At 41.6% G+C, this 26,519-nt stretch overlaps 1 protein-coding gene across 1 annotated transcript in view; it reads right to left on the bottom strand.

Moving 5' to 3' along the window:
- The window catches only part of LOC134422581 (netrin-4-like), a 45,534-nt gene extending 19,271 nt beyond the window's left edge, over positions 1 to 26,263 (bottom strand). The window contains exons 1-3 of the mRNA XM_063164798.1: positions 25,446 to 26,263; positions 18,923 to 19,464; positions 6,912 to 7,175 (exon numbers count right to left, since the gene is read on the bottom strand). Of these exons, the coding sequence (XP_063020868.1) occupies positions 6,912 to 7,175; positions 18,923 to 19,464; positions 25,446 to 25,512 (873 nt within the window). The 5' untranslated portion in view covers positions 25,513 to 26,263. The remainder of the gene's footprint in view (positions 1 to 6,911; positions 7,176 to 18,922; positions 19,465 to 25,445) is intronic.
- Positions 26,264 to 26,519: the final 256 nt, after the last annotated feature.

Below are 26,519 nucleotides of genomic sequence, written 5' to 3'. Positions count from 1 at the left end.
CCTCCCCATTTCATAATACCAGTCTGAAGTGCCATGTGAATCCCCTGGAATAGTTTGTGTTCTTGCACTCCTGCTCTCCAATGCATTCAGCTGGGGCTGCCCCTGTCACTAATGCAGCCTGTCAGCTTTGAAAGATGAAAACTGCTGCTTTAAATGCTGATATTCTGGCTTCCTCATACTTGAAGTTTTCTAATCAATTTTGCAAAGGGTAGACATTTATAAACTGACATACCTGAATTTATAGGATATAATTAGTCCAGGAAAGGAAGACAAATGTTTTGCTATACTCAATCACCATCACAATGGCTTTAATGGCCATGTGAAAGTGAGTTCTAGTATTGTGTTTTGGTACAGCAGCTGTGTTCTCAGACTGTGGATTCATGATCTAAACTTTTTTTGGACAATCCCAATTTGAGACATTTCCTTACTATTTCTTTCTATGCTATCACTTACATCATGCCCTGAGTTATGTATAAATTGGGCTGTAAAACCAAACCATGTTTGGAAAAAAGCTAAACCGAGGGGTTTTTTTCCCTTGGCACTAGTATTTTTAATCTGGATTAATTCCCTCATCTGTCTCACAGTACAGTCATGCTGTTACAAGTCTGGTGTTGCTGCCAAAGGCTTTGATTTGTACATCAACCACCTGAGCAGCTTTGGATCAGGACATAGAGGAGGTTATAGCTTTGTGCATTTTAATGCCAGGATGATCAGTTCCAACCATTTAGCTTGACCTGCTATACTCAGCTGCGAGTTTCATCCAGTAGTTCTTCCATCAAGCTCTTCTGGTGGATTTAAAGCACATAGTGTAGAACTTTATCCTGTTTTCATACAACAGTTCCAAGAAATTACATGGTACTTGGTCATCTTTGCACAAAGCTTCTTCACCTGAATTCTGATTCACAGCTGAGAAAGTGAGAGAAAACTTTCCACCTCTTTGCCCTTTTTTAAAAACTCTGTTCAGCTTTGTATAATACCTGGAGCCTCTTGCTTTTTCTCTGCCATTTAGTTTACTTATTGTCCTTTCATTAAATATTGTGGTTGTTGCTCTTTCTCCTGGGCTACTCTCAGTCTGTTTGGGGGCTTTTTCCTCATGAATGAAGGTTAAATTTGGAAGCCTTCCAGGTCAGAGCAACTGTTGCTGATTCAGAAAAAATGTTTGCCTTCAGACTCTGTATTCACTCTGTAATGTCACCAGAGAAATTTGGGATACTGCAGTTTGCAATGACATCAGATGCTATCCCTTACCTGCTTGTAGTAAATTGACTCTTCCTGGGTCATTTTGCATGGTTAAATGAAACAGTGTCTGCTGTTCTGCTTTGTTTCTCTTACAGTTCAAATGGGCTCTGTGGTCCCTCCAAATGAAAAGAATATCCATGCAGATTTATAAAAAATCCTTGAATACCAAGTCCTAAGGAGAGCACATACAACTTATAAGAGGCCAAACTAAAAATTTCCTTCAACTTTGAAAAAGATGCAAAGAGAACAGGTGATCTGGGAGGGAGTCCCAGATTACAGTGCCTGCTATGGGCAGATGGACAGTTCAAATTCCTGCTCTAATCAGGAATGAGAAAAGCCGTTATTTTCCTCTGTCACTTGCTGTTTTCTGGGAGAAAGGCCTGATACATGCATATGTCAGAAAACTACTACACATATGGGTGTTTTCTGAGGGAACTCAGTTTCTGGCTCATACTTGGCGACTTTGGTAAATTAAGTTTGCAGGAACTTGACAGGGATAAGTAGAGCTGGGACATCTGTGGCAGGACCACCTGAGCCCATGTGGCTTTTGATCTTCATAGTGAGTCAATGAACTGCTGCTGGTCCCAAATTCACTGAATTGGTAATGGTGGAGAAAAACCAGTGATAGTGTTCAGCTAAACATTCAGATTGACACCCCTAAGAGCTTTTTGAACAGTAACAAGATAATATTACTCAACCTGTAAGAGTTTAATAACACAGCTCTACCTTCTGCCTGAATTCACCTCTCACAATTCATATTTCATTCTGCTTGCTTATTGCCTTCTTTCTGAATTCTACCTTGATTATTATTGATTTTGGGGACAAGCTGTCCTCTTGTTTTTGCCAGTAACTCCATTATGAATCTGTAACAAACTGCACACAATGAACAGCTGTCATGCTGAAATGGCATCTGAGTTACAGTAGGTCACCAGCTCCTGGTGTCTTAGGAATGGAGGAAGAAGAAAGGGGAATGAGGGTCAGTATTTAAATATTGAGTGCCAGAATCACAGAGTAATGAGTAAATACCACTGTTCAAATGTCCTGAAAGTGAGTGGCACCTCTTGCACCTCTGAGTTCTGGGCACAGCTGGAATCAGATAATGTGAAAACTTAGCTGGGGATTATGAATAGAACTGCACAAGATATGTGAAGAGGAGGTAGATAATATTTACAAGGCTTACAACAGCCTGGTCACCTAGAAAACTGATGTACAAAAGCAGGTTTTACCTCATGTAACCCACATTATGCCAAACAAGGAATCCTACTTAGAACCAGATCCTGCTCCCTTTGAAGTAAGGGGAAAACTTTCCATTTGCTTCCTTGTGCAGGATCAGGCCCACAGGGAGTCTAGTTTGTCTCTGTAAACAGGATAAAGAAGCAAAAGAAACATCCGAGGCCACTTGTAAGAATTTCCTGGCACTGTAGGTACCAATAATTAACAAGTAAAAAAAAAAAAAACCCAATGCTTTATACAAAAACATTTTCATCCACATTTGCTTTCCTCTTTCCGAGCTTCTCATGAGCTAGAAAGAGAATTGTGAAATGTTTGGCAAACAAAAAGGACTTTGGTCTAGATTCTGTGTCCTGTCCATGTGCACTTTCTGCTTTGTAAACTGTTCTGGAAGCACCTCTGGACTCACCTAAAATGGGCCATCAAAGCAGATCCTAAACCTGGCAGCTCTGCAGAGACACACATAACTTTGTGCATCCTGCAGTGTCCATACCTGGGACAGGATTGTGTTCTGTTGCATCCAACCACAGAACAAGACTAGATGCATTCAGCTGGCTGGCTCCTGGCAGTTGTTTCACTTGCAGCAGCATGTTAATAACCCCCATTAATTAAAAAAAATAAAGACTGGGAAACAATTTGTAAGAGTTTGAAAAATGCAGGCTGTGATATTCAGAAAGGAGAATTTTGCCATTAGCTACCATACAGAGCTGGGTGAGGAATGACATCTCTCTGTCTCCTTTTATTTTTCCAATCTGAGGAAAGCTAAACAGAAACCAAGAAAACATTACTGTCAATAGCAACAGACCTCAAATTCAAGACATGTTTGTCCTCAAGTTTCTTGCCTATTTACAGCTCCCATCTTGATGTCTCAAAGTTTTCCTCCTATCCAACATGATATTCTCAGTAGTTTGTACAGGAAATGTAATCTAAATAAATTGTGTTGAGAGGGGTGCATGGCTTGTTTAAAAAAAAAAAGAAAAGTCCCACAGAAAGAGTAACTATTACTGTTTTGCTCCATAAGAAGAAGTCAGAGAATATTTTGATTGGATCCTATGTGGCTATTTTGGATCTCACTGTATTTTCACAAACTTATGACTAGAAATATGCATGAAACTCTGTAGGATTTCAAAATATGAGGAATGATGATGCACCATTTGGACATTGGGTTTACAATCTGCAGTTTTCTCATATCCATTTGTTGCTATGACACTGTGGCATCTGTGACATTGCTTCTCATGGAGCTGCTTCTCTTATTGGCAGCCTGAGTGGAGAAGCCAGAAGCTGAATGTGTTGCCATGACTGAAGTGACATATCCACAATAAACTGATCATTGATAGATTATCCAACAGCCATAGCTCATCCAGTCCTTCCAAAATGTTGTTGAAAAATATTGGTTCAATAGTATCAAGAAATTTGCTTTGATTTTCTCCATTATTTAGCCTTCATGTAATATCAGTTTAGCAGCTTTAGGATTATTACAAATGGAAGAGATTTCTCTCAGAGTAGGAAGAGCAGACTTGCAACTTAACACAATAATGCATTTTCTAAGACCCAAGTGCAGAATGATTTCAGATTTTGGTCCTATCCCATATCAAACAATTACAGTTGTGTTCTATATGAAATTGTTTTTGTCTTTGTTAACTACAGAACATAAATACATCGTAGGAGGACTAGGAACAATTAAGAGGCTGAAACTCATATTACTGAAGACTTTCTGTGGAAGTCATTATTTTTTTTCAGCATTTTACTTAATTACCTAACAGCAGCCCAGGAAACCAAGCTGCTCTGCCTTCAATGTGTGGATGACGTGACATCATCCACTTTAAAAACTGTGTGTCTTGGGACTTTTCTGCCCTTGTGTACCTTAAATACTAGATGTGGCCTGTGGATTGAATCAGATTATTTCTGGATGTGCAGTGTTTGTAACATCTTTTCCACACCCTGTTTTATGTGGGCCACTATTGCCATGTGACTGAAAGCAGTGCACCTTTCCTCTGCCAAGAAATTGCAAAATGGCAAAGATTTTTTGCAGTGTAGGTTGGCTGATGGGAGCTGTATCATTGGTGTTGAACCCTCAACAGCAAAAGCCTTTTCCTCCTGTTTGTAGGCAAGGAGATTGATGTATTTCAAGCCCAAAAGTTATACACTTAAACTCCCTCATGCCAGCTGTGTGAACCAAACCTTGAGATCTGGACCTATGTGAACTCTCCCCTCACCACTACAATATCATTATTGGCAAATATTAGATAAAATGCAAAAGGATCCAGGGACCTGGATCTTCCAGGAGTTGGTTTTCTTTTGTGTTTGAGAAAGACTTGTAATGTCTAAAGTACAGAAAATATGAATACAGTAGCATGATCATCTTTACTCCAGGCTTGTGTGATCTGGGAGTAGAATTGTAAATTTTTACCACCTAAGGTTTCACACTTCTCTGGTTAGTACAGAAATAGAACCTAAGGCAGGATATGGAGAGAACCTTCCAATCCTATCTGCAGAAGGAGGATCAAAGCTCATTTTGGGCATTGGGGAAGAGGAGACAAGGAGGAACCACCTTAATTTGCAGCAGAGATTATTTAGGCAGGCACTGAAGAAGAGCTTTCAAAATGTTAAAACCAGAACAACTACTGAAGGTTTGAATGTTCTTTGTGAGGAAAATCTCACTCAACAAGCATTCCCTAGTGGATGGTTCAGGTGTGCTTGATCACACCTTTCTGTGAGGACACAAACCAGCCCACTTTGGTCTTTTCCAGGCCTCCTCTAGGATTCTAGAGATAGTTAAAACTACAGAAGGCTTTTCTTATTTTTTGCACAGCTGTGTTTGAATTCTTGCTTAGACAAAAAACTTGATAATATCTGTGAGAATCATGTGCTGCATCCACCCTCTGTCTCCTGGGACATGAGTCACTCGTGAAGTGCATTTCATCAAAACTATTTCACCTTCTGCCCTGTGAAGTCATTGATGGCACAAAAAGATTCTATTCCCTTGTGACCAGTGGGAAAAATATCCAGTCATAGTTTACAGTGGTTATGCCAGTAACACACACAATATTGTGTTTTCCTTTTCTGATGGGCAGAATGTTTATTTTTCTACCAGCTGCATTCACTTAGTGTGTTATTCCTCTATTTGATTTCACTATGTGTCTATTTAACAGTTTGCAGTAAGGACAATCCACTCTCTAAACAGCCTTTCTCCACACAGTTATGATTTTAGTGGGTCTATATTATTTGAATCTGATAGTATCACATAGTACAGCTGAATCTTGGATTTGTACCACAGATGGAACAGATTCAGAAATTATTTGAAAGTCATACAGTCCTAATTATCTTACAATATCTACCTCTGAACCTAGTAAAGTTGAAAGGAAGACAATGAATACGCATTCCAAACTAACATAAACCAAAATGTCAAGTGTACCATGTATCTAAAGAGACAGAAATTAGCTTATAATATTTTTCTTGAGTCTTTTATGTCAGAGTGCACTGGGAGCTATAGTTTTAAGGGTTATTTGGGTTTTCAAACCCAATACAGAGACAGAGATTTCTGGATCCAGGGGAGATAATGAGTAGTTTAAAGTGTCTTGAATTCCATCTCTGATGTATGTGTGTGGATGTATCTGGATATTTGATTAGATTAAATCTCCTCATGATTGTTAATACAGTTCTCTACACGATGCTTGCAGCTAAATCAAAAAGGTGTCATCAGTCATTTCCTCTGAATTTCAATGTCTGAGTGTGCATTCAAACACAACTCTTCTTGTGCGCATCTAGGGTCAAATGCAGATAAAAGACTGTACAAGGAAGGGATTCCCCAAGTACTACAGAATAATTTTACTACAAGGTTTAGCTTTTTTTAAAAAAATATTCTAACTTATTTTAAGATGCATGGATAAAAGAGTGGGAGAGCAGATGTTATTTTCACATCTTGAACGTTGCTGTCTATGTTGTGAAAGTAACAGAAGGTTGAAAGTCTAAAAGTGATGGCTGAAAACCTAAGCATGACAGAACTGCTCATGTCACACAGACTCAGAAAATCTGAGATCTGACGCTGAAATCCTGCCCAGGGCAGACTTTGTGTCAAAGATATTAGTTCAGTTCTGTGCAGGCATATAAGTAGGAGATTTCATTTGGGGTTGGATCTCTGTTCCAATTATAAAGAGCCCTTTCAATTTATAGGCATCTTGAGGTCCATGGTTTTTAGCAATTTATTTGAGTTTATGAGTTCCAGAGTTTTTATCAGTTATTATACATGAAACTGTAGAAAGGAGTATAGGAAATATTTTCCCAGAGTGGTGTAAGTTTCACTAATGTGGATTGACTGTGCTGCCCTTTTTTTGGATAAGCTTAGGGAGGCTGGGACAGGATCACACATAAAATGTACATTGAGGCTGAGGCAGCAGAAGCAAGTAGCAAGTCAGGCAAGCTGATAAATGTCTGGAACTCACCATGTTCTCCATGACTCCTGTCCTGTTGGCAAGCTCACATTCCTCTGCATGCCCATTGCAAAAGCAGCTCCCCCGGATGATCAGGTCATAAATGGCATAGTGGGCAAATCTTTGGGGTTTCTCTACCAATCCTGAGCCATGGCAGGGACATTCCTGCCTTTTCAGCAGAAGCAGGCGGAGGTTGGTGAGCTTCAGGAGATCCTGAGCCTCAGGGCTGTAAGGGTCTTCGATCTTGTTGGCCGGACTTAAGGCACGATAAATCACCTGAAAGAGAGAAAGTTCACACCCCAGAGCTGATAACAGAGCTCAGCACACACAGCAAATATCCCAAGATGATCTTTAGGGAAAAGCAGAAAGCCCTCACTTCTTGCAGTTCAGGCAATATGTCAAGGACAAGGTAACTCTATTTCCTTGTGTTTCTGAGCCCAGTGACAACAGTGTCACTCAGAGAAATCCAGGGTTTATTGGTATAAATGCAGTATTCATGCCATCCCAATTTCTGGAAGCATTTTAGGAGCATGACTTTAGCATGAGTTCTAGAGTCAGGTAAACAAAGGCACCAAGGGCATCTGTGAAAGAAGTGGGAACTGTGATCAGACTTTTTTCCCAGGTCACTTGAACTGTGATGGAAACACAGCTTAGCTTAGGGCAAGTGAGCACTGAGGGAGCCCTGTCTGCACACAGCCAGGTGGTTTATTACTCAGAAGCAGCTACAGAGCAGTGAGTTCACAGGACCCGAGGTGCTTGGTGCCTGCTGGCTCTCTGCAGGTTGTTAATCTTTTTGTCACAGCATTTCTGCTGTTTGACAGTTCTCCAGAGCAGCAACAGCTGGGCTTTGAGCATCACAGTTCCAACTTGATGTTTAACAGTGACTGTTGTATTTTAGCTCACCAGCTCTCTACCCTTCTCTGTCTCTTGGGGTGTGCTTGTTTCTGTTGCTTTTGGGAGAGGTTGATAATGGAGGGCTGCACCACAGTCCTGGCCAGGAAAATAGAGAACTGTTAGCACTGTTTCCAGGCTTAGATGCACTAACTCCAATTTGAGAGTAGTTTTCTCCTCTGCTTGAATTTTTCCATCATGGCAGAGGTATTTACCCTTGGGATTCTTTGGCTCTGCTTTATAAGTGGTCACAGTCTCTGTCTGACTCACTCTGTTAGTATTAGCAGAGTGCAATCTTTGTTTCCATAGGGATTCCCTTTTTCTCCCTCTCTGTTTTGCTTTTTCTTTCTTCCTAGTGAACTGATCAGTTTAAATGTTTATAGGATGTAAAATACTTTTGCTCCTTTTAGCTTGCAGGAGCCACAAAAGAGCTTGTGGTGCATGCCTAGAAGATAGTTCAGTTGCATGTTGATGGCACATAGGGAGATAAATATCCTTAACTAACAGAATCAGCTGCCAGGCTTTGCACAGAACCCAGCAAAGGCAGTTGTACTTCTCCCACCTGTCCACAGTGCTTTCTATTTGATTAACTCTGTTCTTTTTTTTTTTTTTTCTTTTAATTCTCTTCTCTTATACTGTCAGCTACTTACAAAGCTGCAGACAGCCTTGCTTGGTGAGATCAGAGATGCCCACAGCTCCTTGTTTGACAGAGCTGTGGGCAGATTGCCCAGGCTGTGCAATGCAGGTGCCCACATTCCCCTGACCAATGAAGCCATGACAAAATAGCCCAGGCGTTTCCACCCTGATGTCTGCATTCCCCTGGCCAATGGAACCATAAGCAAATGGCTCATTCTGTTTTGTCCAGGTGCCCAGCATTCCCCTTACTGGTGGATTCACAGGACAAAGACCAAATCTGCATATCTGTCCAGTTCCCCTAATCCAGGATGGTCTGATCTTTTGGTGGAAACCATTATATGAACCCTGTCTCTTTCCCAATCCCCTGTGGATCACACAGAGGTGAAGTGGATTCTGAGAGTCCTGAGCACCTGGTTGTGTACAGACACACACATCTCTCCTTCCCATTTGGTCAGCTAAACTAATACCAAGGCAGGAAACTGGGTGGAAAAGTTCTGAAGAACCTGCTGAGCTCAGAGATATCAAAAAATGGTTAAAAGTCCTTGTGAAACTGTTTAAATTGCCATAAACCAGAGGAATTTGAGGAAAAATTGAGGGTAAAAAAAATTAAATTTGAGTAATTGAGGGTAAAGCAGTCTATTTAGTCACTGACTTTTATACGCTCTGTTCTCGCACTTAGCATTCTTGTCCATGATTTCTCTAACACACATGCTTAGTTAAAATGGTATCTCCTTTCACACGGACCTCCAGAGGATACCCACCAGATAAATGGCTTAAGAACACAAATGCTAGAGGCACTTCACTCCATAAAATAAACATCTGAAAGGTAATTGATAAAGCATTGGTTTCTGCATGATCTGCTCTGCTCCTGCCAGTCACCTTCTTATACTGTTGCATACAAGAGAAGCCTTATAAAATAAGGGCCTTGTTACCCTTGTAAAATCATGGCTCAGGGCTGCTACTTAGGCTAAGCAGAAGGGAAATATGGAAGAGTGACCCAGCTGGAAAAGAGGTAGAGAGATGTGAGAGCTGTGAGAGCCGTGCTGTGTGACTGCCGCGTGTCCACATCGTGGTGCTTGCTTGGCTTGAGCTTGTTGTGCCTTAAAACTGTGTAAATTGCTAAAACTGCCTAAAAAGCCCTGGTTCTTGCAATAAAGCCACTCTCCTCTGCAGTGCCTGGGGACTCTGTGTCACTTTGATTTGTACATTATACAAGGCTGGGCAAGAGGCCCCATGTCTGTGCCAGAGATCCCAGCTATGGGACTCCTCACAGGAGATAGAGAGGAAGGGTGAATGAGGTGAAGGAAAGGAGTTTTTACTGGGTCTGTCTGAAAAAAAATGGCAGATAATGGCTAACATATTTCTTTTTCCTCTCTGACACTATCTTCTTGATAGCATTAGTCTTGCACTGTACTATGGTAAGTGGGAAGAAAATCCTGTGTGCTACTAGAAACCCATTTTGTACATGGTATGACAAGTTTGAACAGATGGATTCATATTTTGGGGTCTCCAGTCAATTATCCATCCTCCCCATGTCGTAATTGGCATTCTGAGAGCACTGAGGTCTTTAGGCAAAGAGCAGCTGTCAGGGGCTCTTCTCTCACCAAAGGGCCACTTGCTTCCACCAAGCTGTTTTGTTTCTTGTTTCTTTGCTTGACAGCTTAGAAAAAGGTTTGGTTTCCTGTGGCTTTATTGTTTTGCAAATATTTTCATTTCTGGCCTTGCCTCTCTTGAGAGGAGTTGCTTTGGCATTTTCCATATCCCATTAGAACATTGAACACCATTTGTGAGTAGAGACATTAATAGCTTGGAAGTCCCATAGGGATTGTGGCATCCTTTTAAGAAAAAAACCAGTATTCCATTCCAGCTGAGGTACAAGAGTTTGTTTGTATGATTAATTCATGACACATTTCTGTCTGGGATAAGCTCACTGGTGAGACTGGGTTTGCTTGTCCTTATTTCTCCCAAGGCAAGTCTTGTTAAGTGTTAAAGATCTGATTTGGGTGACATTACACTGCTGGGGTCTTCTGGGAGCTGCTTAAATGTTCTTCTAGGATTCAACCTCCAGTAAGGAATTAACCTTCCTTAACTTTGTAAAAATCAAAGACATTTTGATCAGCAGATATATTGTGCCAATAGAAGTAGGTTCAGGTGAGCTGCATTTTGCACAGAGGTAGCAGTTTTATTTCATAATTAAATCAGGTTAGCATTTATTTCACATATCCATGAAACTAAAAAATGGAATTTCTCTCTCTTCTGGATGCCCCATTCTCCTTGAAATACTGGTGGTTAAAATCCTTGGGCACAGGCAATTGCATGATGTAATCATCATCTCTTGGCTCACTTTTAATATTTGACTGAATGTTCCATCTCACATGAAAGTGCCAGTCAGAAAGTGGTTCCTTAACATATAGATTGCTGTACCGTCAAGAAAAAGATGTTAGTACCTGTAATTTCTCCTCATTAGTCTACTATATGTATTGATTCAAATAATTCTATATTGGGATAGTTTTTTAAAAAGAAATGGTATCTCACCTTATATCCTAGGAATTATTTTCCCATAAATGCATAATTTAGCTAAAAATAAATAGATAACCCAACAAACCAACTCCCTAAACTTTTTTCTGTGTTATGAATGCATGACTATGTTTTAAATAAACATGTTTGGGTTTATAGTACCCTAAAGAAAAATGGATCCTAAATAAGGAGAGATTGCTGGTGGCTATACATATGGGTTGACTATTTTATATGATTTAGGGAATAATTTTATTTCTTTTAAAAAGGAGAAGGTATTGCTTTGGTAAAAATACAGAGTGGGGAATGCAACTATTTGGTCACAGCCCCAGCACAATTGCTCACTATAATGCTCAGCAAGTAACCAGGGCCTCATGCTGTTCTGGACTGATTTCAGTAGGAACTCAGTTTTATGCTCTGTTTTCTTTCCATAAAAATGGAATATTGGTATTCAAGCACTTTGTGCAATGGGGGGAATAATAATAAACTTGTATCTGGAAAATTCCCTGAGAATTCCTGGAGATGAATATCCACACATGCAATTTTAATAATTACTGGCAAGAGATAAGATTTGGCCATCTCAACCATTGATGCATGAATGTATTAAAGATTAGATTATAAATGGATCTAAGTATTATTGAGCTCCTAGAGTCATGAGCTGTAGGAGGAGACATTTCACCTTTTCACTGGTTTTGTTCCTTTTATTTCAGTTCACAAGGTTGGTAATTCTAAAGCCCATGAAGCAAATTCCTTCTAATACAGATAGACATTTGACTTCTGCCTTTTGCAGAAAAGCAGAAATATTATTACATTTTCATTTCCCAGAGATACTGTGTGAATTTTCAGTTTTCCATTACATTCATGTAAAAGATATGAAGAGAGTATAATGAAAAAGAAGTGTTTTCTTTTAATTAAGATGCAATTTTCGAAAAGAGCTTCCCATGATTTTCGCTGTATAGCTGTTTCTCATCTAATGAAATCTCTATCTGGTAGCAAGCTCTGTTCTTTTTTTTTTTTTTTTTTTGCTGTAATGGACTGCTCTGAAATCTCCCAGTTGTTTCCCTAAATATCAATGTGCAGCTGTCATGAAAGCAGCACAGGCACAGCTGCAGAAGAAAATCTGATGGTGACTGAGTCTGCTTAGGGACACCTTTAGAAATCTTTCCATTGAACTGGGTGGAAGCTGAAGGTTGGCAGCACCTCTGTAATTTAACCCTTGGTGCAAATCCATCCTAGGCCATGAGTTTCTCTTACAACCAGGAGCTGGCACTGGAGCTGAATGCTGAGTGGGATGTTCATGCTTATCTGCATATCTGCCACCAAGCGCATATTTGTCATTCTCATTCTCAAAAGTCAGTCAGCTGCGCCTCAAAAAGATGGTCCCTGTCCTCTCCTGACCTTCCTCCGAGCAAGGAAGTCTGGAAAATGCTGTAAGTGTGCAGAACTAAAAGGCAGCCACTGTTAGGTGACTGGTTTTGCTGTATACAAGTTGGCACTGCCTCACATTGTTTTATCAACAATCAAGAGATCATCTTCATTTCGGAGACAGTGTCTCAGATTTTTGATTTCTTGCCATAGGTTTTGCTTCTCCATTCCTGATGCATGTAATTCTGTTTTCTTAACCTGATCTTCCAGCCAGTATTAGTCAGAAGAGATGTGGACACAACAAATGTTCCCCCTTGCAAACTCAAAGCCTAAGGTCAAGGAATATGAATCATAAATGGAGGGCAGTGCCAATGCATGGCCTCCTGTAAAAGAGGAATCTTATGCAGAGCAAGAATTTGGTATTACAAATCATCCTTAAGCTGTGTTCATCATGTTGCACACACTCAGGTTAATGAGGTGAGAAATGTCTGTGTGCTTATATTGGGTCCATCAGAAGGAAGCTGCAATAAAAACTCTCATCACTCCTAAATCCTCTTCATTAAGAGATTTCCATGTGAGTTGATTTTGTTCTTAAAGGAACAGTAAGCAATTGTCTCAGGATTTTTCCTACCCAGTGACTTATATCCTGTTTTATTTGATGGACTTCCATCTTGTGATACAGTAGTCTTTTTTCTGATTTACTGTTTGGAGCACAGAGAAAATCTAACTCTTCTCCCAGAAGGTCTATTTTGACAACACATGGAATGATGTTTTTCAGTCAAGATCTGCTGCTTTTCTGTTCTTCCAGAGAACAAAGCTTAGAAACCAGTATGGAATATGGAACCTTGTTAAAGAAATAACTGCGCTTTTGATTTTTGAAACTTCTTTGATCTGGGTAAACTCAGCTACCACCAAGACAGTGGCATCCTAAATTCATTCTGTATTCTCCTAATCAGAAAGGATTGATGTGCCTTCAGTTTGCATTTGCTTTGAGGTTATTTCAGTAATCCAGCTGATGTGGCATTTTAATATTAATATTTAGGCACAGCTGCTAATATGATTATGGCATAATTGAAGTCAGGCAAATCTAAGAGCAAGGCAGACTTTTTCTATTCCTCAAACAAATTGTATTCCGTAGGTTCAGGTTATCTGCAAATGTACATCCATGCAGGAAGGCAAAGGTTGTAGGAGAAGCAGTACCCTCTATGAGACAGGTAATGTAGTTGGAACACAAAATCTAGATTATTTGACAGAAAACCCTTCAGCTTTCAGTTTGTATAGAGGGAATGGGCAAAACTCCTTCCTTTCTATGTAGCAGCCCCTTGTGTGGGGATGTGAGAACATTTCCCTGCTCCTACAAAATGCAGTGTCCTTTTTCATTACAAGGGATGGTGCTTGCTCTGAAATGGCAAAGGGTGGCACAGGAGTTTTGTGATGCAACAGCCTGACTGGGAACTGGACTGGGAACAGGGAGACTCATTTCACTGTTTGCCTGATTGTCAGGGAAAGCTGATACACCCCATCACCATCAGTGTCAGCCCATGTCAACCAAGCTGCGTTCTCATGGGACAGCATCCATTTCTTGTAAGTGGAGCCATTTATATCTCTAGGTCTTGGCTGAAATCTTACACATGAACAGACTTGGCTAAATGCATAATCTCACCATGACAGTGATGTGTGGACAACTGTAAAGCAAATATTTAAGTGTTCTTTTGCCTGGAGTTTGAAAATTACAACAATAAATTACTATATTTCATAGCATTTTAGGCAACAAATTTTTTTCACACTTGAAACCTGGATTTGAAAAAAAAAAACAAAAAAAACCCTCAATGGCTGCAACTTCACTAAGATTTTATAAAGAAAGGTGAGAAGAAAAAATAAGTTCATATCTGCTGCCTTATATGTTCAGAAAATACAGAAGCAATGCTGAAAAACCCCCACTGCTGTGTCCTTCTGGCTGATTTACAATGTTCCAAACGTTTCTGAAATGGTTCATCACAAACCAGGTCAGAGTAGGACACTTGGTGCCCTCCTCAAGTTCACTTGCCAGGGATGGGATTGCTGGGCTAGTCCGAGTCAGTTCAAATTCCCTTCAGAGACAAATTCTTGAGCCCCTTAATTCTTCCTCCAGAGAAGCAGGGCTGGCAGTGCCATCAGCCTGTTTGCACTGCTGCTGTTCACTGCTTCCTCTCAGCCTGCCTCTGCATTCTGCCTGCTCTGCAGCTCAAGTTAAACAAAATGCTGAACAGACAGCCCTAGTCTTCCAACCAGGCACTTACCTACACTAGTGACTAATCCCTCCTGGAATCCCTTCCAGCTGGAAGCTGGAATAACCTGAGCATCATGCAACTTTCAGAGGCCAATCCTGGTGACTGTTGGATAATTCTCTGAAGTGCAAGACTTTGAATCAATTCAAACACAACACTAGTCTTTGAATCCTAGCTATTGGGAATTCAACCTTGTGATGTGCTGAGCAGGTTTCTTTCCACTGACCCCACTGCCATATGAGATCAGAACTCTAAGAAGTCACTGAAGCCTCAGTGGTGACCTCTTGAATTATTGATGTTGCCATTTAATGAGGGGTGTGGGGGTGTGTGTGTGCACAGGGAATACTTCTTTGTTTATCAAAAGGTTTGGCATGAATACAGTAAAAGAGAAGCTTGGGAAACGACAGTGGGAAATGCAGGTCCTTGGAACAGGATCCATGCATCCCACACAGAGCCTTGTCCCTGGCCTGGTTTGGTGCTTGAGTGCAAGTGGTCCCTGTGCCACAGCTACTGCTCAGGAGGTCCCCATGGATGGAGAAAGGCAGCAGAGCTTCATAGTCAGTGCAGAAGAAAAGCCCTTCCACAGGGTTGACTCTGGCTTCTCTCCGGTGGCTTTTGAAGCAGACAGAACTGCACCCATCACAACCTGTCCTGGTCTGGCATTCACCAAGGGGAGTGTGCTTAGAGGAGTGATTAAATGTCTTTTAGCTACAGAGGGTCCACTCATCTTTGACAAAAGGCACTGCTGGGGACTCCTGTCCCTAAAGAGGTCACCACAGGATACAAAACGGAGAATGAACAGGTCTCCTGTGCAAGGCACACTTAACATGTTGCCATAGAAACCAGTTCCTTAATTCAGGCATACACAATTCTTCCAGCCCCCAGTGAATTCCAGTAATGGGTTTATTATATCACACTTCATTGGTGTCATCTGTCACACAGACACTCACATAAATGAACCAGCCTTTGATTCAGAACTCCCTTCCACTGGCCAGACCCAGCAGGGGAAGGGTCTCCTTCTGGGCCTGGTGGTTATGAGCAGGTCAGTGTTCCACCCCACTTTGCATGCTAACATCTTCCTTTCATGCAGACATCCCATTCAATGCAGGAGAACATTTGTTTTCATTTCCTGATATTCCAGTTTATTAAAAACGTGCTCTTAATCTCTCAGATCCTCGAGTGCACGTGCTGCCAGGATGCAGGTTCAAACATTTCAGTCCCTTTTCCCCCTCACATGATGTTTGAACTGCAGCTCACATTGATGCCTGATGCAATGCTCTGTTAATTTCTCCTTTTGTTTAGGCCAAAGTTTTGATTTATGTTAGCTGACCTGGAGGCTCATTTTAGGCTCCATGACTATATAGTAGAGTGTTTTTAAGTTAGAAGAACAGATGGATGGACAAGTGGGTAAAAAATACCTCAATTGATTTATAAGACTCCATGCCAATATTCCCTGTAGATGGACTTACAGATGATGAACAGACCTTGAAAATGGGATGTTGGTTTTATTTCACGAACTAATGATGAGAATCCTAGGATTTCAGATAGATAGATTCTATCTACTGAAGTGCTCTGGATCTGAACAGGAGTAAGGGATTTAACAAATCCTTGAGTAAAAGAAAATGGAAAAGATGTATTAGAGAGTCATCTTCTTGCATTTCTATATGAGGTGTTCCCCAATGCCTTCTGTCTCAGATGTATCTTATCTGAGATGAATGGAGATATGTGAGCCTGTCAGAGGTGAAAAATGAGGGGTAATCTACCTGAACCAAGGGATATGCCTTAACTTATGTTCTGCTGTGACATTGTCATGTCACTCATCCAAATGTCTTTTGCTCCATCCTAGTCTCCTAAAATTTTCTCTTCTGACAATTTTTTTACCTTGCTTTTAGGAAGAAACTCCTTCTGGTCTTGGTGGCCAGAATGTGCTGAATAAGATGTATCTCAGTTTAAAAATGTGTGCAGGTTACTGCAGCTCTAACACCTTCTCCTTTCATGCCTACATTCTCAGTTCTGGAAGCCAGTTGACCTGAAATCTTGTTTCATGATGTGTCCCAGCATGGGTTTAATTTTTTTTTTATTCCTTTTGTACCCTGTTAAAAAAGGAATTTTTGTCTGTTCTCAGAATGAATAGGACCCAAGAATAACCTGAGTCTCATGTGGTGAAAATGACTTCAAACCCCTCAGTAAGGAAAACTGGCATTTATGTCAGAGCATTAATTAGCACTTAAGTTGGAACAGTTTTGATCATTTCAGACATGCTGTCAGCTTGTGATGTGAGCCCCTCAGCAATCCAAGGCTTAGCCAGAATCAGTAACTGGTTAGGTCAGAGTGGAGGTGAAAAAGAAGCAGAGAAGACTGAAGGAAATCCTGGTGGGGATTCAGTCAGCTGCCTTCAAAGTCACTGGAGTCAGTGCTTGAGGGGGTGCCCTGGTGACTTTTGTGACATCTTCAAAACAAGGTGTAAAATTGCAGTTCTGAGGTGTGTGGGCAAAGCTCCCCTGAGAGCTGCAGTAACAGCAGCAGTGTCACTCAGGCAAACCCGATCAGGTGTCACTGTAAATAGCCACACTCTGCCTTCCTTTATTTCAGTTCACAAAAGAATCTGCTATGTCATACTACTGACCTGAAAACTTGGTGCTTTTGCACCCTTGCCACAGGGACATTTCTTGGATTGATTGAGAGGTCTCTGCAAAGTCTGTCCAGACCCTGACAACCTTTTTTGGTTAATGTGCTGTGAAACAGTATTTGTCTTGTCCTTTGTTAAGTTGCTGTACAGATTCCTCTGTGCTGCTTTAAAGCTCCAGCACTTCTCCCATGGAGGGAGTCACCTCTGCACTGATTCAATTCATGTTCCTGAAAGTATTTGGGATCTGTAACCTGTAAATTTAGGACTGTTCTTGTTGTTACTATTGTTTCCTGACATCTCCTACCATGCCATAGATTGATTAAGCGCACACGTACTCATTTAAGTGTAGTTGCCACCCAAATTGACAGAATCACTTTGACACTTGTAATCAAGAGGCTTGCATAGGATGAATGTTTTAATATTTGATTTTCTGTCATCCACTTCTCAGACGTGTTGTAGCAGCAGCACATGGTCTTCATGATATTCCCCAAGGTTAAGTAAGCGCTAAAGTCAGCCTAGTGCAGGGCATACTGTACTAGAGAGGAAAGGGTTATTTTGTATTTAAGGCCAAGGCATTTCCCTCAGACTCTGTATTCTGTCCCTAACTCAACCAGAATTGTCCTCTCTTACAAAACCCTTCACCTTCCTGTGCTGCTCTTTTCTCATCTGTGAAATGGCAGCAGAACCCTTGTGTGTGTGCTGAAGATCATTAGCTGGGTTTTGCAAAGTACTTCCAGATTTTTGATTGGAAGGCACACAAGAATGGAAAAATATATTACTTGCTGAGATTCTTGACGTGGCAAATTGTAACCTCCCTACAGAAGACATTTGGATGCATTTGACTTGCATTTAACTTGGACATGAAATGAATAATGATAACTGACCAGCAGAATGACTACTCCAGATGGTCCATTCCAGGTTTCTAATATGCAGAGAGATTTCTTAGCCTGTTACAGGCAGATGAATGATACCAATGATGTTTATGGTCTTTCCCATCTGAACTGTTTCAAGATTAATGGATGAAAAGGCTCTAATCAGTAGTTAATGCTCTTCTGAGAGGAACTTATCAGAACAATTGTACATTTCTTTAGAAAACGCTCTTTTGCTTGTGCTTAAAAACAAATCAGAGTATTCATAGGAAGGGAGGGCTTTTCCCACCATTGAATAGGGAATCCTGGCTGCTCACTCCCATCTCTGCTTCCAAGCAGTTTCATTCCTGCAGCCTATGGCTTGGTACAATCAGCCATAGTCACCACCAGCAAGAAAAGGGAAAGCAAGAAAACCTTGAACTTGGAGGAATAATGTGTTTAAAAGTGAGCCAATCATCTAAGACTTTTTATATAGAGAAGAAAAAGAAGGATCATGCAGTTCATGCCATCCTAAATTGGAAATGGTTTGGATAAATCAGACTCTATAGATGTGTGTTTCCCTACATTTGCTAGAATTCTAGTTCAGTTTTGGTCATCCGCAGTGTAAAATCAGGCAATGTTCATATTATCCTGTGAGCTCTCATAAAATAAATTTGCTAAAGCATTTCTATCATTGATGTGTATATAATTTCTCCTTGTCTTCCCCATTATTTGCTTAGCACAAAGCCTTCAGGGATGGGGTACCTTTCGTAATTTACATGCACTGTATCTCTTTGAGATATACTCTCTAGTTTTCTGAAAGTCTTGAGCTGTTTGACATTAAACTTAGCCCAAACCTCAATTATTGCTTACCTCCCCTCTGGTGCAGGGCACTGCATCTGAATACCTGGAAGTGCACATGGAGCCTTCCTCAACGAGATCATCCTGGAGCCCAAAAGTAGCTGTACAGTTGACAGAGAAATACTTGTAGGGCCTCCAAGTCTGCCCATAATCCTGGGACCTTTCCAACACCATCGCAGCTGGGCGAGGTGACTTGAACACAGCAATGACGTGGGTCAGGTAGAATTCTGTTTCAAAGTCCAGTCTGATTTCTTCTCTGTGCACCCCTTGGGCAGACTGCCACCAGGACATGGGGTTTGCAAAGAAGTCATCTGTCATGTCAGCAGGGAGGTGCGAGTTATCGGGCTGGTTGATGTTGCACTTGGTGCAGCGGGGCTGCCCGCAGCCAGGGGAGGGGTGATGGAGGAGGTTCTGCTCTGGGTAGAAGCAGAAGAGCTCAGTGCTGTTCTGGCCACACGTGGTGCTGGTCACTGGTGTCCTTCCCGTGGCCAGGTTCCCCACGGGAGGGTTGCAGGCGCGGCCGCTGCAGCGGAAGGCGCGTGGCCTCGTGGGATCTGAGGGCAGGGAAAGGAAACACAAGCAGAATTTCTCAGGTAGTTCTCAACAGGTGACAACAGAAATGTTTGGAGTCATCATCTGGGGTCTGACATCTCCTTTGAAGGAGAGCTGCCTCATATTTTCACACAAAGTTTTGGAATAGTGTCTCAATAAGTCCTTGTGTTTGGTGCCTAACTCAGAAACTCATCTTTAGAAAAACTCATGCTTCTAGTGCTTAACTCTGATTTCTGTTGAAAACGCAGTTGTGCCAGTCTATTGAATTCTATGGTTAACCAGAGAAATTTTGTGGTTTTTACTTTCAGTCTAGTAAAACTCCATATTGAATCTGTTCAATGCCTTTATTTTCATGGTAATCAGAGAGCAAAGTCAAACTGGACCAGACACTGTCGATACATTAAGAAAGGAGATGATTCCTGCCTAACATGTTACAGACACTAATTACACATATGAACACATAAAGGAAGCCTGTGTATCTATGTTGAGTAGCTGAGTCATTAATTTGTAGCAAAGCTGAAAATCAAATGTCTCTTTTGTTTAAATACCTTGACATGGAGGTAGTTATATCTGCACATACTGATACATATTTGGTATCTTCAATGCATATATTTACTTATTTCTAAATTAAGAAATGGTAGGGATAACTACAAAGTCTTAATTCTTCTAAATTAAGAAATGGTAAGGATAACTACAAAGTCTTAATGTTGTTTGAAAATCAGTGGTGTCTTGTGAACTGGAATTAAAGGTCATTCCAAAACTTATTACTGCACTGGAGAAATCTGCATTTCTAATGACATACAATGCTCTCTTTGCAACTTAACACTCTAGAAGGAGTTAAAGACTGACCTTGCAAGGTCATAAATCTAATCCAAGAGGTCACAAGTCAGATGATTGGATTTAGGTCCTGCAGGAAATGACCCTTCCAATGATACATAGGATGGCTGTAAACCCCGGGTAATCTAGGAGCAGTTCAAAGGTCAGCTATAAGTTCAACATTCTAGGTCAAATTTTAAAATCCCTACTCCATTTGTATTCAGCTTTTCCTTAGGTAAAATTAAATATCAAGTTGGGTTGAAGAAAGGGGTCTCCAAGTCAGCCTTATGAAAGTGCTCAGATTGCAAATGTTGTTGAATGAGATGGACATTCCTCATTCTAAAAGGAAAGTTTAAAGTGAAAAATGCATTCAGCTTGCATGGTTTTTCTTCTGAGTTGATTCTGTCCTTAGTTCCTCAGAGACATCTCTGCGCAGGCCAGGAAAGAAAGGTCAGACATGAGCACTGCTTTAGAAATCACCTCATGCATTTTGCATTGCATGGTTAGGATGCAAAGCAGTTATTGCACGTCCACTGAATCCCTTTGACCAATGTTTGGTGCCATTTTAGCTTACATACAATGTAAGGCAGTCTAAAACTTCAGGTAGCCAGGAAGGTGATCATCCACAAATGCTCTTGTCTGCTCTTAGAAACAGGTGGAAGCCACCTCCAAGGTAATTTGAAGTGTGTTGGCTGGAAATTATTTTCTTTTAGTATTACAATGATGTCAGTCCCAGGAGCCTGTCAGAGCTCAGAGGTCAGGAGTTTCTGGATTACAAGAGCACCAAACAGTCCTCAGACCAAAGGAATGGAAGAGCCCCTGCTCAGTCCCACCAGCACTCCCTGTGCCAGCACAGACATGAGGAGCTGCAGACCCATCTGGAGAGCAATGAAGATGGGGATTTTTAGCTCTGCTGGTTCTGTTTCGTGCTCCCCACCTTCAGCTGAGCAGGTGATTCTCAGCACCACCAGAAGTCAGCAAAGATAGAATGAGCTACAAGTGCACACCTCAAGAATGCCTTTGCAGGTGGCATTTAGCTTCCTGTCCAAACTGCTTGGTAAAAACTGCTGGAATTAAGGAAGGTAATTTCTGTATTGAAAGTAGATTCAGTATTCATTGATTTTGCCCAGTGCTGAACAAAGGTGTCATCTTTGCCTCCAGAGAATTTCAGTGGGATTGGTCTCACAACTGAGCTTTGAGCAAGCATTAGTTCTCACTTAGAGTCAGGTTACTTAGTTTTGATTAAGATGGATCCATGTTACAAATGTTATTGGATTATGGATGATTATGTATAAATATACCATGTAATTAAAAGAAAGTCCATCTCTATTGATAGATGACACCACTAAGCTTTCATAGAAGAAATGGGATGCTGGAGTTCTAAATTAAGGAAGTTGCATAAGGGGGAGTTTTGCAGACAAGAATGTGAGAAAACATAAAAGGAAACATTTTCTAAAGGGAATGGCTGCTTTTTATATTTCCCATAAATGGACTATTAGCTTTGTATTGAATTTTTAACTGTTTTTTCCTGAGCCTTGAAAAGAAAGAAGGGTGTATTTTCTCCTGAACAGCAGTCACAAGAAGGTTTATCTGCTCTGCCTGCTAATGCAGCAACATCAATAAACAGTTCCTGTCTAAACTGCTGTGTCATTAGGAAAATGGGAGAAGAACAAAGTGCAAATTAGCAGAAAGGAGTTTGAGAGAAGGAGAGAGATTGGAAAACAAAATCTGCAGTCGATTAAAAGCTTTGTATTTAAAGAAATCAATTGGCAGAACATTGTTTGGCCACAAGGATAGTGCAGCCCGTCCATCACTCACTGGTTCTGTGGAAACAACATGAAATGTTGGGCCTGGACAGCCAGGGGAGACTGCTGCAGGAGAGAAACAGCAGCCAGGCAAACACACAACTTAGCCCAAGTGCCAGGAGGACTCACTGAATAATTCATAGGGAATTAAACAGTTTGATTAGGCATGAGCACTGCATGTTATTATGAGGTTGATTAGCTTTTACTCCATGGAGGGTGGCTTGGCTCCATGCATGGTATGATTAATTTATTTGGTTGTTTTCTGGTCCCTCAGAGCTGTGCCACAAAGTGCAGGTCAATGGCACATGCCCAGCATGTGTTGTAACAATGGTGTTATCTGATGATCAGGGAATCATACAGTTCAGGGGAGGTCATACTATTGATATTCCTGGGACACCATTTCAAACAGAGACTTCTTACTTCACAGCCTTGTGATGCACCAAAACATTGTAGACATTAAATAAAACCAGATTCAATTATTTTTTTCTTCATTTCTTTTTCACCCTCCATTGGATACTCAACAGAAGAAAGGTCATATTGCAACTCATCCAAAACCTGCTGATATGTCTGGAAAGATGCCTAATATTTTCTGAGTGACTTGAATTAGAATTTTTATTTCTTTTCCATATGCAGATTTATGATTTTGTGTGTTCAAATCTCCTGCAGTGAGTCAGGGCAGTAAATTTCACATATCTCAGAAAGAACAAAACCTTTGGGCATCTTCTGCTGTGTGTTTAATGAAACAATTTCAACATGTATGACCAACCTGGATTTCACTTGTTATGCATCTGTTCAGCTTTTTTCTTAATAACCAAGACCTTATAAATGTTATTCTAAATCTAACCACCCTGGGGACTCAAGTTGCTCAAGTTTTTCTTAGTCAGACCTAGAATTTTGCCCTTTAACACTGGTTTCAACAGCTGTTCAACTCTTGGTTTGTCTGGGGCCAGCATGCACTAAGTTTGGCAGTTCTTCATGCCCTTAGGAGAACCCTGGTGTATTTCTGCACTAAAATAGTTCTGATAACTGGAGCTAATGAGCCTGCTGTCAAAATACCTCTGAGGTGAAATTCAGAATGTGCTGTGAAACCAAGCTGCCTCCATGACTTGAAGCATGGAGAGGAGAACGAGATCCCAGGCTGGGGCAGGGCAGTGTGCCTGTGTCCATCCTTCTGGAGCAGTATGGGCTCCAGCAGCTGCAGCTTCACTGGCAGAGGAGCTGAACAATCTCAGAGAGTTGAAACCAAGCCCTGCTAATAACCAGGTCCTGTAGCTGATTTTAAGCTTGAAGGTAGAAGTGACAATTTTTGGCCCCATCACGCCTTCTTTTCCAGGGCTCCCGCTGGGATGAGAGCTGGCCCAGGGCACTGCTCACTTGGGGAGGGCTGGGGCTGAAGCAAGAGCCCAAGCTGTGGTCAGCTCCACTCAGTGTCCCTTATGCAGGAGTTTCAGATCTCTGCAGAGCTGATTTGAGGGGAATAATGTCCTTCACCTACATCAGGCAAGGGGAAGGATTGTCCAAGTGTCACATCCTATGATGGAAACCCAAGCTGACTGCTCCAGCCTAATGAGCAAGGTGTTTAGTGTTTTGTTTGGGTGTTTTTTCTCCATTATGTTTTTTCTCCATTATGTTTTTGTTTCTGCACAGAGGCAGCAGAAGGCAAATATTGGATTCCCCAAAAATATTATGTGCCTTGTACTCCCCATAGGTTACTGAAATATGCCATTCTCTGTACATGTCTCAGCTCTAAATAAATAATCAAAAATTAACAGGCAACTCTTGTGCTTTCACAGGCTGATAGTTTGTGCAAACTTTTATTCAAACACCAAATACTTATTTAAGAGAACATTGAATCCTTAGCAGCATCATCTTCAATATCCAATTATTTTGCTGCTATTCACTATGTCCTACACTATTATTTTGAGTGAGTTTATTTCCAAACAGAACACACCCCCTCCCTGCAAATTCACTTTCTAAGCAGCCAGCTGGGAGCTGTGTTTCCTTGAAGATTCATTTTCTCTTAGTGAATTGGATGCAGAACAGATTTAGGCTAGTTTGTAACAGGCTGCCTTCTGCAAGAGTGTCAGCAGCTTCACAAGAGATCTCTGCAACCTTTCAGTGCTGCATGTCACCATATGGATCCTGCAGGAATCCTACATCCCAGCCTGGGGAGCCAGGGAATGCCCAAAATAAGAGAATTAAGGCACAGGTACTCCCTCCCCTCATTCCTGTCACGCTGTGACAGCCCCTTCCCCAAATGAGTTACTGGGTCATACAACAGGATGGTAAATTTGTGAGCTGTTCAGTTTTTAATAAAATAACCCTCACTGTTATAGAAATGTGCTGTCTGTTATCAGAGGGGTTCTGGCTGGGGAATCACCTGAGCTGAATCCACTGGAACTGGCAGGATGGCTGAGCCCTTTCAAATCACTGCATGGGCAGTGTTGTTCCTGTCCCAGTACTCTGGGCACACAGGTGAAATTTAAACCATTGAAGTGCTTTCCTCTACAGGAAGAGAGATTCCAAAACAGTATCTCAAAGGAAAAGTCACCAAGGATGAATTTTTTCATCAATAATTGTTTTTATTTTTTCTGACCTGATTCTTGTAATTAATACTTTTTGAACTTAAAGATATATTAAAGCACAACAGAAAGGACAAAAATCCAGTGCTTTGCTTCCTTTCCTTTAAGGAATTTGTCCTCATCGTAATCCAGGTATTTTTAGAACCCCGTGCAAATACCATTACAGCTGTATCGTTCCTATATATGTTTATTTGTACACCCACAAGTTTACACACAACTAATCAGCTTCTCTATCTGTTTTAATCCATTTTTCTCTAAGGCAAATTTAATCCTGTCCCCTGCATGTTAAGTATTCAGTTAAGATTTCCTAAACAGTGTCTCTGATTTTTAATTATGCAATATTAAGTTAACAGAGAATAATTCAGATTCCTACACTGATGCTTTCCAAGGATGTTGTGTTTTCACTCTTGTCCTGCCTAGGAAGGCAGTGTTTCATCCTCAAAACAAACATTCATCAGATCTCACTCCATCTATCTCTCTCTTTCTCTCTTACTTTTCTTTTGTTTTCAAAAATGACACACTGCTTTCTTTCAAGGATGTATGAACCTGTACATCCTACGATAAGACTTTGGAAGGACACTGAACTATAAAGCTGGGTATTGCAGGGAATAAGAAGCATTTGTATATATTGACTAAAACAGATTCCTTGTAAAAACCAATCTAAAAAAATATGCTGGCACAATTTATTTTTCACAAACAGACCTGATTTCTATCCCTCTTCCCCTTGCTACATTTAGGATAAATTGTTTCAGAGTGGCAATAATAATTTATTTTGCTTACCTGCTTCTCCATGTCCAGAAATAAAATATTCCAAGAACACAATCAGCATGATGCCTTTATGCTGCATGGCTGTCAGTAAAATATTTGTCCTCAGTGAAGCAAAAAAAAAAGACCTGCAGTAATTTACAGGTTTGGTGCTTGCATGGCTTTTCTGTGTTTCCTTTCTTTCCTCTCAGTGTAGGGGTCAAGGCTGCTGTCTCATTCTTCTCCTTCTCTTTTGGGTCCAGAGGTGGTTTGATTTTTTTTTTTTTTTTTTTTTTTTCAGGGCTCAGATGCCTTCTGGGTGTCACCCATACATTGCTCCCAATAAATAAATAAATAAATAGCGAGGTGTCTCGGTGCCTTCACCCCTGTCCCTGCAGCGGGCAGGGGACGCTCACATCTCTGTCGCAGCCCCTGGGATGCACCATCGGGGGCTCTGCTCGCTGCGCTCCTCGGCAGGCGCTCCTTCGGATGCTATTCCGAAACTTTCATTGCTGCTCCTCGCTTTCCGTGCGGTTTCGGCTCGGCTGTGCTCGGCTCGGCCCTGGCAGCCCTGCCCGGCCCGTGGCACGTCCCGGGGGGGCGGACAGCCCGGACCCCGCTTTGTCAGCAGCTGCCCCCGGTGCCTTCTCTGCCTCTCCTCCCTGCAGCGCGGGGTCATAAGAAGAAGAGTTGGCTTTGGTCCCTGAGAGATGATGAGAAGCAAGTGCTTTCTTGGCTCTTCTCTCTTTTTATTTTGGTTTGTTTTATTTTGTTTTATTTCCCTCCTCCCTCCGCTGTCACGGAAGCCGCTTCTCCCCCACCTCCAAGGGATTTGCTGCGCACAGCGAGCGCCAGGGGAGTGGAAAACAAGCGCAGCGCCAGCCCAGCGGGGCCGGAGCCCGGGCAGCCCCCGGGGAGCGCGGCTGGAGCGGCCCCGGCAGGGACCGGGCGGGCCGGGGATGGAGCCGCGGTGCCAGCGTCACCCCGGAGCGGGGAAAGGGAGAGAGCAGCGGAACCCTTCCTCCCTCTGCCACAGTAGGGCTCAGCGAGGGGGGTCCTGCCCTTCCCAGGGCGGGTTAGTTATCTGCAAGTTTTGTCTCTGCTCCCTTC

This window comes from Melospiza melodia, chromosome 10 (genome assembly GCF_035770615.1).
Source record: "Melospiza melodia melodia isolate bMelMel2 chromosome 10, bMelMel2.pri, whole genome shotgun sequence".
Classification (NCBI taxonomy): domain Eukaryota; kingdom Metazoa; phylum Chordata; class Aves; order Passeriformes; family Passerellidae; genus Melospiza; species Melospiza melodia.
Note: the sequence above shows the minus strand (reverse complement) of the source record. Positions and strands in the feature narration are given on the sequence as shown.